The sequence below is a fragment of the Anopheles cruzii genome, chromosome 3 (genome assembly GCF_943734635.1).
Source record: "Anopheles cruzii chromosome 3, idAnoCruzAS_RS32_06, whole genome shotgun sequence".
NCBI lineage: Eukaryota > Metazoa > Arthropoda > Insecta > Diptera > Culicidae > Anopheles > Anopheles cruzii.
Window position 1 is genome coordinate 75,253,607 of NC_069145.1, and position 11,863 is coordinate 75,265,469.

At 55.4% G+C, this 11,863-nt stretch overlaps 1 protein-coding gene across 1 annotated transcript; it reads left to right on the forward strand.

Annotated features, from left to right (window-relative positions):
* Positions 1 to 4,557: 4,557 nt before the first annotated feature.
* LOC128275064 (protein sister of odd and bowel-like) lies at positions 4,558 to 10,356 on the forward strand. The gene is made up of 2 exons (XM_053013444.1): positions 4,558 to 5,558; positions 9,435 to 10,356. Exons 1-2 carry the CDS (start codon positions 4,558 to 4,560, stop codon positions 9,829 to 9,831), a joined length of 1,398 nt encoding a protein of 465 aa, XP_052869404.1. The 3' UTR covers positions 9,832 to 10,356.
* The last annotated feature ends 1,507 nt before the right edge of the window (positions 10,357 to 11,863 follow it).

The following is an 11,863-nucleotide window of genomic DNA, read 5'->3' on the forward strand; positions in this document are numbered from 1 at the left end:
CCCGTCGCCTCTCGGTCAGTGAAATTTGATAGTTCGGCCCGTCCCGGGGCATTCTGGCAAGGTAATGGAGGGTCTAGGAAAATCCTTTCACTGCGGCCGCGAGTTGTCGCAGCGATCTCGCCGCCGGTCGAGGTGTTTGAATCCGGTTGCTGGGCCGGTCCGGTGCAACCTATAATTGATACGTTCCGCGATCCGGTGCCGAACATGAGATCGGCAGCGGCACGATCGGCAGTAATTTGAACCGGATCTCTACCTTTGCGGCCGGCAGGACGGCGCTGACAGCGCCGACCTTCGGTGACAGGCCTGTTGGCCTTTTTCGGAGCCCTCGGAGCCGTTTCGAATGTCGGTCACAGAGCGCGCGCAGAAACGAGTTCGGCGCGGCTTCCAGGAACCCGCCCGTAGAAACTGGAAACCCGCCGAAGTCGCCGGAACAGGTGGAACTACGCCTCCGCAAGGGTCCACAGGGGGAATTCTGGGAGGTCTCTGAGATGGGATACTTACTTCCACGCGACTCTCTCGCGTGGCGGATGAGGTTGATCTGCCAATTCCTTGGTCTTAAATTAATACCCTAAATGTAGCGCGCGCACACCCGGCAGCGATGTCGGGGGTATCTCGTATTTGCGCACAGCGACGGAGGGTAGCGCCAGGATGCAAACATGCCCAATTAACACCATCAAACGATCGTGCGCGTCGCGTCATTAAACGGTCCTCATGGTGCATTGTTTCCCGGCACCGAGAGGCCCCGGCAGGGGTCCGGGTGGCATGTAAACATTTGTTTACGCAAATATGCTCGAGAAGAGGGGAGTGTACACAAATATTTAATCACGCCAGCACGGCCCGCGAGAGGATGCACCCCGAATGCGCCCCAAGTCCGGTGGCCAGCTGCCGGAAAGAAAGGGGAATCTCAAGCCAAGGCAAACAAACAAACAGCGTCTTCAGCTCCAGCGAGGCCAATGCATTACACATTGTACGCCTTTCTCTCTCTCTCTCTCTCTCTGTCTCTCTCTCAGTGTCACTCTCCGTGCTCCGTAGCCACACAGCATAGATTTATTAGAGAATTAATTTTCATTATTTTCGATCGCGGAGCATAAATTCTGGCCGGCCGACCGGAGGAGCAGGGCTTCGTCCACCCGTTCCGATCGCCACTCACATGTTTGCACGTCATTAAGCCAGCCAGCCAGACCAGGCGGTGGGCGATCCTCCTCACCGCCGATTGGCTCGGATCGATCATTTACGCCCGCTTCGTACGCCGCTTCGTTTATTGCCACGACCCGCGGGGGCCACACACCAGGCGCTGTACTGTGATCGCACCTCGCCAGCATAACGGGCTCGAACTCTCGAGTGTGTGTGTGTGTGCTCGGTGTTTGATGATCGCACCTAATCAACGGGCCCCGCGGGACTCGCGCGCGTCAAAAAAGCGCCGGCGCGAGTGGAACCATCGCCATCCGGCCAAGATCGATTGCTCGCGCGCGCCTGTACGTAAGGGTGTGCGTGTGTGTGCGTATGTGTGTGTGTGCCTGGTGATCGTCTACATGATCACGGCCCGATCTGGTACCGATGCGTCGCTGCGATTACGTGCGGTCGACGTGCCAGTCTCCAATCCACCCAGAGGTTCGTCGCTTGTTTTTGACAGTCTTTTGTATTAAAGTCCCTCCCGGGGCGGAATCTGATGATCAGATGATCTCCGCGGATGATTGAAGGAAACGTAACCTGATTGGTGATGGCGGCCACTCAAATCCCGGTAATGTTCCTGTCGAACGGGAATTTGAGACACACACAAATGTTACGCACCGAAGCTCGTTCTGTCCGCGCGTTTTATTTCGCTATTAGGTTTTATTATTTACTCAAGTGATGCTCGGTTCGCGATCGTGTTTTTTGTGGTTTTTGAGCCAAAGAAAAATCGAACACGGACAGCAAGAGAGAGAGAAAGAGAACGGCACCTCGAAAGGGCGCCCCGAGTGTTGGGTATGTTTATGAAGTGACTCTACCAAATCGTCACAAGTCCCGCGGTCATGCAGTGTCTCCTTCACTGCTCACTGATCTCTCGCTCTATCTCGCGCGATCTTCAGCGACTCCTTCGTTCAACTCCACACACAGACACACAGCCAACGCAACGCAGCAAAACGAAACGAAATGGGAATGGGTTTGGGGCCAAAGAAAAAAAAAACCGGGCAACGCGAATAAGCTTTTACCGCGGTGTGCCTTTCGGACGTTCGGGCTCTGTGTGTGTCGATCAAACCCGCTTCTAATTGATTGAAATTTGCTGGTACTTAGCGCGCCCGCCGCGATTAATGGCCCTCGTCGGCCATCAGTTCAAGTAGGTAGTGATTGCCCCGTAATGGTCGCGCGTTTCCCCGCCGGTCTCTCACCGGTTGCCTGCGGCAGCTAAGTAAGTAATTTGGGCAATAGAAGGTGTCGTGTCGAAACAGGGCCGCGGGTCCCACTCGAGCGCCCCAGGGTTTGGAAAGCGGAGGAGACAGCACTCTGGAGCGAGACGGGACACCTGCCGATCGGTGGACGGATTAACGACGACGACAGGCTTTAATCGAGGTGGTGGAGCTGATCGCTCTAGCCGCTCTCTTTCCTTCACAGCCACTCTCCGGAATGATCTGTGGCTTTGTGTGGGCGCTCGAAACTTGAAGATCGTGTGATCGTTAACAAACGTCCCCCCCGGGGGAGGGTTAAGCTAGGCGCTCCACCGCTGTCCCACCAATGTAGAGCCAATGGTAGAGGTGTTGACAATAAAACGTCACAGCACGGCACGGCACGGCACGGATCTCACGCGTCTCCGGTTCTTGCGTTTCCGGCCGCAAGGGGCAGAGCTTCGCAGGAGGCAGGATCACGAGGATCCACAATAGACATTAGATTAGCGCCTATTACGGAGTAAATATCGACCGTAATGTTGATCAGAAAGAAACCCGAGCACAATGAACCCGGTGGAGTGGCACCCGGTACACCACCCTCGCGAATGAATGACACCGAACAGGCCCGGGGGAGGGGAGGTTAAAACAGGTTCGGGCCGTTTAAATGGAAGCGCGCGCACTCACGCGTTAGAAACGTCGACAGCATCGACGCACCGATCGATCGCGGGGCTCGCGGAAAGCAGCGGGGCCGTCAAAAGCGATTCCATCAAACCCACACGGAGCATGGCACACACGCAGCATGGCCATGGCTCCGTGCTTCGGTGCTTCTTGCGGCCGTTCTTCCTTCTTCGGCTCGGGGGCTCCATATTCCGGCTCTCGGTCCGGCACGCCACATGGGGCATCGGGGCATCCGCTGAAGATGGTACCGCCCCGAGGTTGGGGACCGATACGGGCCGACCATCACTTGGGTCCCGCAGCCTTTTTTCGGGCACCCCAAATGCCGTGTGTGGGTGTCCCCGGACAGCTAAAGAGAGAGAGAGAACGGTCCTGGAGTAGGACCCCAAGAACGAAGGAAAAGAAGCCTAAGAAAAGGAGTGGCAGGGGCCACGCGACGAAGACACCCCACGAATAGTGCGGGATGCTGCGCGAGAAACGGGTTCCAGTGACCGAGAGAGAGAGAGAGAGAGAGAGAGCCTGCGAGAGCTTTCCGGCGACCAAAGGATCGCGAGAGCAGCTTCGCGCGGAAAGCCTCCGGCGAGAGAGCGAACTCTTGAACGGGCGAACTCTCGAGCGAGAGCGCTGAGAATGAGAGCGAAATACGCGTCTGTGATTGTCGGAAAGGGAGAGCGAACGAGCGAGCGAACGGCGAAAGCTCTCTCGCGACACACTGAGAGGGCTCGAGGTGCGAGCGGCTCGATATCGCGTAGAAGAGCGCAAGAATCAGTGAATCAGTATCCAGCGCAATACGGTAGACGGCAGAACGGCCCGCGTTGGTTGGTGCGCGCGCGCTTACCACCGGAACACGGAACACGGAACGCAGGACGACGGCAGGACGATTTTCACCCCGCAGGCTACTCCACAGAGGAACAGCCATAGGTCTACCACCAGCAGGAAGAACGCGACCCAGGACTCACGGCAGGAACACGAGGCACCACCACACCCGAAGCCTGCGTCGTGGCTTCTCCGCCAGTAAAGCGACGTGCGTTTGTTTGTCCTTGGAACGAGTCCTTTCCCTAGCCCCTAGAGGTGTGTGTTCCTTTGTGTGTGTGTGTGTGTTGTTACCCAGCAAACGCTTTGGTGCGTGTGTGTGTGTGTGTGTGTCTCGAATAGCGCGTGTCGGCAGCACGCGTTTGCGATAAGGCGAGCCCGGCGTAGGAGTTGCCGAGGTGCGCCTTCTAGGAATTCAGACCCGAGACCGAGCCGTCGTGTGTGCACGTGTGTGTGTGTATGTTTGTTTACTGAGCAGCCGACGGGCTTGGAAAAATACAAACAAACGGGACCACAAACAAACAACAGCGTCATCGTCTTCGATTGATAAGCGGGATCCGCGTCGGCGTGGCGTCGCGTTGATTTATGGGACGCTGAAGGTCGCGGCTCTGTCAGATGTTATTGAAAGTCGGGTTTCGAAACCTTCGGATCTAGTCGAGTCGCCAGGACAGCAGCACAAGCACCAGCACCAGCCGCCGTCGGGACGATGGATAGTCAGCAGTCGGGCGATTCGAGCGGGACGGCCGTCGCAGTGGCGGCCGCCGCCGCTGCTGCGGCCGCCGCGGCCGCCACAGGCCGCAGCTCGATGACGCAGCCGGGAGACTTTGCGGCCGCGGCCGCCGTGATGTTTTCGCTGCAAAACACGATGGTCACGAGCCTGCAGCAGGCCGCCCTGATGCCGGCCAACTCGGCCGCAGCCGCCGCCCTCAACCTGCAGGCCCTCGAGTCGTACCTGACGCTGCAGCGGATCACCAGCAAATCGGAGGTGTTGCGGTTGACCACCGGTGCCGCCGCCGCTAGCCCTTCGCAGCGTCACCAACCGCTGCCCTCGATGCCCATCACTGGCCCGGGAGCGTCGTCCGGGAGTCTACTGGCGGCGTCCGATGGAAGCGACTCGACGGACACGATGGCGCAGGACGACACGGGCATGTTCATGGATACTTCGGGGCCGCCGGCAAACGGCGGCGGAACGAGCGCCGGCCCGAGCACCATCCAGCAGATGCTGCTGCAGAGCACCGAGGAGCTACCGATCCTGGACCAGGACGAAGATCTCAACTTTGACGACGACGACGACGAGGGCGGTGGCCCAGAATCCGATGGAGGCAACTCGCTCGACACCGGCTACCCGAGCCTGCTGCTGAACGCCGCCTTCCACCAGCAGATGACGGCGGACAAGATGAAAACACTGGCCACGGTGGCCAGCGGTGGAGCGGCCACGACGACGGCCACCGCCACGGTCGCGACTGGGGCCATCCCGAAGCCTTCGCCGGCCGCCGATGCCGTGGTGGCCACTCCGGCCACTCCGGCGACCACCACCGGAAGTGGACAGCGGCCGAAGAAGCAGTTTATCTGCAAGTTCTGCAATCGGCAGTTCACCAAGTCCTACAACCTGCTCATCCACGAGCGCACCCACACCGACGAGCGGCCATATTCGTGTGATATCTGCGGCAAGGCGTTCCGCCGGCAGGACCACCTGCGGGACCACCGGTAAGCGCCGATCCGCCTCCCTGTCCCCCCAACCCCCCCTTCTCTTTCGTACTCTTTCCTAAAAAAACCGGTCACCTAAGGAGCGATCCTCCGATCCCCTTTGATCCCTCGATTCCGACAAAACTCTTTCTCAAATCACAACGAGCCCTTGTTCTGATGTTTTGCTTCCGATGTTCTTCTCTTCTCTTTTCTTCCCGCTGTCCCACTCACGCGTACACACACGCACACACACACACACACACATGTATATTTCGCACACACGCGTCGTACACACACACACACACACACGGCTGGTGTCGTTGTTGTTAATGTTGTGTGTCGTTGGCGATCTCTGCGAACGGACCCTGACAGACTGCAGCCGGATCCTCCCTGCAGGACTATCTAGAAACAATAGGCCACAGAAAGAGAGAGACAGTGAGAGAGAGGCAGAGATGGAGGGAGACAAAGAGACAGAGTGAGAGAGAGGGTGCGAGCGAGTAAGAGAAACCTTCTTCTATTTTTTTCTATGGGTCGCATCTATTGCTCCTAGTAGTCTCGGTGCGGTTGCCCCCAACAACCGCGCGTTCTGACGTTGCAACGCACACACACACACACACAGGCATACCTACACACTCCGCACACACATTAGGGCCGCAGACCACAGCGGGCGCTGGCCGACGGATCATTAGAGGCGGAAGGCTCTGCTCGATGGTGACGCTTTATTGCACTCTCCGTGACATGCACTTGCCCGCAGCGTCTAAATGGACTGGTGCACACACACACACACACACACGAACAGGTTGAAGCGTTGATTAGTTTTCGGAGTTTCTGGGTTTATGTCCTGCAGAGCCGAGATTGTCCCACCAAAAAGGTTGTTTAGAGGCAGCGTAAGAAGCGGGAAAAAAACTTCACCTTATACTCGGTGGTCCATTTCTTACCTTCCATTTTTTTCCGAACGATGTGGTCCATTTCGACGTGTGACTTCCAATTTCACGGCGGCTGGGTCTCCGTTCTGCCTCGCTTGCCACTCAGTGCCGCACAGTTTTATGGAGGCTTTTAAGATCGGTAACAGATTAACCGGAGACATTGCTGCTGCTAATAGCGCGAGGATAGCCCGTTAAAGTCGCCCGTGAGTTGACATCACTGGCCGGGCGTGTAGAGGATTGCCAACGACTTGGTCGGTTGGTGTCAAAATGAGCGGTTGAGCCAAAGGTTGCTTGGATCATGGCTTTGATTTGACTAATCACGGGTGAGCTCGCCAATCGCTCGCCCTATTTGGGTTGCCGATTTTAAGACCTTGTTGCCGAATGCAAATTTAATAAAGTGTAGGGACACACACACACACACACACACACACACACACACACAGACAAAGACACGGACTTTCTCCGTTCGGTACTTTCTAACATTTGTCACCCGGGCGTGGCGGGCGCGCTTCGAATCGCCAAACCGATGATCCGATGCACGCACCCCCGGAGTCCAATCTCGGAACCCCCCGGGGGCCCCCTCGGCCCGGGGAAGGATCGCTCGTAATTTATGGCATCCATTTTCGAGTGTGTGTGTGTGCGTTTGTGTGGGTGTGGCGAGCGTTGTACGATATGCGGCCCGTTCGCGGTTCGCGCCATTTAAACAAATAACCCGACCGACCGACGATGAGGACCGACAACGACCAGGAGGCAGGCGAGGAGGCAAGCTTTTACTTAAGTTAATGTGTAAAAATGACCACAACAACACCCGAATGAATAGAGAGAGGCAGACAGGAGGAAAGGTTAAAGCCAAGTAACTTCCATTTCTCATTTCGACCACCGATATGTAAATTGATTCTTCGGCACCTCCGCGGGGCCTGTCTCCCGCGTGTGTCCTGAGTTTAATTTATGATTTTTCGATAAGTCGCACCCTCGCACCTCGGCGCACCTCGTGGCGATCGAGTAGGAGGAAGCGCACACATAAAATACAGCGACCGAACCACGCGGTCGATTGAGTAAGCAGTCGGGCTGCAGTGTGTGTTTGGATCTGCTGTTATTGGGGATGATAAATTTGTGGACAGCTGGACGACCATTTTAGCGCCCAACGTGACGCGCCCAACACGACGGCGGGGATAAGATGCGTTATGCAAACGAGCTCGAGCGCGAGTTGCGAGTTGCACACAACAGAACAGGAGCAATAGAAACCGGCAGAGGCCAGAGTAGGGAATTCCCGACCGCGACCGGTGTGTGTGTGAGCGTCTGTGTGTTTGTTGGGGACATAGTTCCGTTGGCCCGGGCCGTGCGTGCGTGCGTGCCTTCGAAGACTTGTTTGCTCGAATGTGCACGCTTCGTGTAGATGTTTTGGCGTAAGTTAAGGTAGGTAGACAATTGTGATATTGTTTCGCTTTTGCTAATCTACTTAGCTTAACTTTCGCTCCGTTCATAGCTCTAATCCAGTCTACTCCTTCCTACATCCTGTGCCATCGGAGGGGAGCCCCACACGCGCTAACCCCGTACTAAATCACCTGCACCCGCGGGGCAAAGTGTCGCACGCCGCACGGTGTTACCTTCTTTCGTATCACTTCCTATATTACCCCATCATCATCATCATCATGATCTTTTTGTACGCTTCATCGCTCCATTATCCTATTACCTCAAGTGTGCGTGTGTCTGTGTGTGTATGGTGGGGTAGAAACGGATCACTGTCTCCCCGTCTTGTTGACCGTTCCGGTTCACTGAGCTGTCTCAATTTCGGACTTCTTTCTCGCCGAACGGAACAAAGAACGGAGAACGGAGAACGTCTCGAGGAAACAACAAAAGCCGTGAACATGATCACAGCAATGATCGACACGAACAAATAGACACACCACCACCCCTTGGAACTGATCGCACTCGCTGGTTCGAGAACGCGTTAAGTTTTTGTTTGAGAAAACCGCTTTGCTTTCTGTCCCATTTTGTTCTACGCATTGTTAGCTGGATCGTGGATGGGTTCGCACAGGCTGCCCATTGCGATCCTGCGATCTTTTCGGTTGGTTTCGTTTTCGCCGACCAGCCAGCCGGGTTCGTCAGATTTTCAATTGCTCCCACTTCATCACCGGCCCCTGATCGATGAGGTTTGTAGATTGCTGTGCTGCTATTTGTGGTGTTCTTACCACCATCGGTTTTTTTTTCTTTGGTCTTCCCAAAAGGAACCCCCCGAAAGCCAGGCCAAAGAAGGCCAAGGAACCGGGGCCGGCGCGGCCGCGGCCCGTCCGTTTAAAAACCGATTCGCGCGATGACTAGACAATTGATGAAATCAATATAAAAATATTATGTTTTTATTCATCCGACATCTGTTAATGCTTAATCTTGCTCGCTCGGCGCAGGAGAAGAACGAAAACCGAACGGGCCGCCGCCGCCGGGAAAGGGTGGAACCAACAACCCAAAAAAAACCCTGACCATAAACATCCCCGCAGCATCCAGCGCGCTTTTGGTGCCTTGTTTCTCGCATCGGTGCCTCATTTCGGTGCCCGTCGGTGGTGGGTTTTCTTTTCTTTCTCCCGATTCCCGTTTCTCCCGAAATCCCGTCCCGGTTGTGCCCTTATCGCTTTTAATGCTCGCCACACACTCAACTTTGGTTTCACTTTTTTTTGTTTTTAGTTTGCTTTTTATTGTTTCTCTCTCTCTCTCTTTCTCTCTATCGCTCTCTCTCTATCTTTCTCACTTATTTTTATGCTCGACGATGTATATGATGGATATGGCCCGCGGCCGCCTTCGGCTGTCCGTTTCTCACCCGTTTTTTTATAATTTTTGTTTCGTTCCGTGTTCTCTTTTTTCTTTCCCGTTTTCGTTTTGTTTGCTGTGCGTGTGTGTGTCCGCGTGCGCGCGCGCGCCCGCGCTCGTGACTGACCGGCACCCCCCACCATCCCCCTGGACACTCCGCTCCGCGCAGATACATCCACTCGAAGGAGAAACCGTTCAAGTGCCTGGAATGCGGAAAAGGATTCTGCCAGTCGCGAACCCTGGCCGTGCACAAGATTCTGCACATGGAGGAGTCCCCGCACAAGTGCCCGGTCTGTAGCCGCAGCTTCAACCAGCGCTCGAATCTCAAAACGCACCTGCTGACGCACACCGACATCAAGCCGTATCACTGCATCGCCTGCGGAAAAGTGTTCCGACGGAATTGTGACCTCCGGCGGCACAGCCTCACGCACAACCTGGGCGCCACCACCGGAGCGGGCGGGTCGGGCGCCGGTCCCGCCGGAGATGGCTCGTCGACCGACGGAACGGATGGGGCCGATTGCGAGCTGAAAACCGTCGACCTAATGGCCCTGGCTGGCGTCGACTGAGGAACTGAGGCCGCGACGCGAGGCCAATCGTGCCAACAAACCTTGACAAATGCGGCCGTCGGAGTGTGTGTGTGTGTGCGAGTATGTGTGCTAAGAACGGTATTTTGAGAGTCTGGTCTTTAGCGGGACACTGTGAGATAAGAGAATGTTAGCGTGTGAGTAATTTAATAGTGACTGATATGATAGGAAGGTTCGTCGCTTAGCACTTTAGCACCGACGACAGCGGGCGTTGAAGTCTTTCGTTCCACGGGCCCCTCGGATGGCGCAGAAAGAGCGCGCTCTAATCTGACGACCGTCGGTCCTTCGCGGGAGGTTAGGTTTAGGTTAGCGCGGACGCGAAAACTGATTAGACTTTCTGCTTATACAGAGTACTTACGTATTAATAATGTGTACAACGTGTCACCGTGACAGGCCAGTGCCACAGCAATATGAATCGGTTTCTAGCCCGCCACTCTCGAGCTCGAGCTCGTGATTATGTCCGTCCCTCCGTCCTGTCGGTGGCACTTGAACTGGAACTTTAATATGTTAGGGGACCTCCCAGGGACGATGTTGAAATGCATTTTCTCTCAAATCAAAGCACCCGATTGCCCGGTTTCGCGGTTCTTACTTCATCCGAAATCTCTTCTTCACAGCACCGACGGTACTCATTCGATGGAAGATTTATTTTACGGGCTCCACGTGCTCTTTATTAAATTGTACAAATTGTGGAAAAGAAAATAGAGCAAAGTCTTTTGCACTCGTTTTGTACCGAGCACTTCGTCCGAGGCTTATCAGAACCGGCAAAAGGGGAACCCCGTTCTAATTCATCATGGCCTATCGGCGGATCAACGGGACAGCGCGTTCTCGAGGCGCAAAGCGAGGCACATAAATCGTTCCCGGACGGCCCTTTGGCGTTGGCGAAAAAATGGCAAGTATCGGCGAACCTAACGGCAACGCGACGACGGCTCGCCCGGTCCGTATCAGTCAGCACTTGTTAGTTTAATGGCAAGGTTACGCAAGCGCTGGGTGTGCCCGGGACGGGAAGATGGATGGCAGGACACCACGGTGTCGTCCACGCGTGAGGGCATCAGAGAGACCCCCCTCCGTGGGCACCAAATGGGATCATGTTTCATTTCCGACGAAGAGACATCAACATATCCTCGGCCCTCGGCCCTAACATAGCGGCGCCACTCGGGCCCCCACTCGGCCAACCAGCGATAGCCATCGATGGGGGCCCTATTCCCATTTAATTCATTTATGTATATTACCCCGGCTTAAGTATGTGTTTATTGAGTTTTCTTGTAAGTGCATCATGTGCGCAGTGTTTATGGAGTGAATTTAATCCGGTGCAGATAGCGCAGCGTCCCGGAGTCAACTGGTTTTATTGAGTTGTTTATTGCCGGCCAGACGGGCTCGCGAGGCCCTAGGTCTGCGGTTCGGTTTTAGCGCGTGAGACTAGTCAACAGGAATGCTGCAAGGAAGCTTCCGCAAGCTTCCGCCGCAGGCTGATGTCCCCTCCTCTGCCCACTCTGGCACCGGGGTGACATGGGGCACGGAGCCGGACAGGATCATAAATTATGCCACTCACGCCCGCCACGCAGGTTGTTGGTTTTCGATCTCCTCCCGAAGCGGTCGGTTGGGCGAGTGGCCGAATGGCCATTTAATCTTCTGCCCGGGGAAGTTTAATTTACGAACCGCTACGATGAGCGACACAATGGAGTGATCTGATTGATTTAACGATAATCAATCATCGTGCGCTATTAGTTGGTGCTAACGAATCGGAGCAGCCGAAATGGGAGCTTTCCATTTTTCATCATCCACGACGGTAATTAAAACTGTCCGCGGTGAGTGTTGGGTCAAGCCAACGGGCCGGCAAAGGAAGATGAGCGATGGCTTGACGCCTTGGCCGCAGAAACTTCATCCCGTCCACAAACGGAGCGGTGGACAGGGCCCCTAAGGAACAGAAGTCCTAAGAAACTGATCCCGCTCATCCGCGGATGTCCAATCGAGTCGACAGCCAAAGGACAGTCACCATTGACAGGCGGTGTAGTAT

Coding starts and splice junctions, on each gene's coding strand:
- LOC128275064 (XM_053013444.1), top strand. CDS start 4,558: ATGGATAGTCAGCAGTCGGGCGATTCGAGCGGGACGGCCGTCGCAGTG. Junction 5,559..9,434: donor GACCACCTGCGGGACCACCG/GTAAGCGCCGAT, acceptor CGCTCCGCGCAG/ATACATCCACTCGAAGGAGA.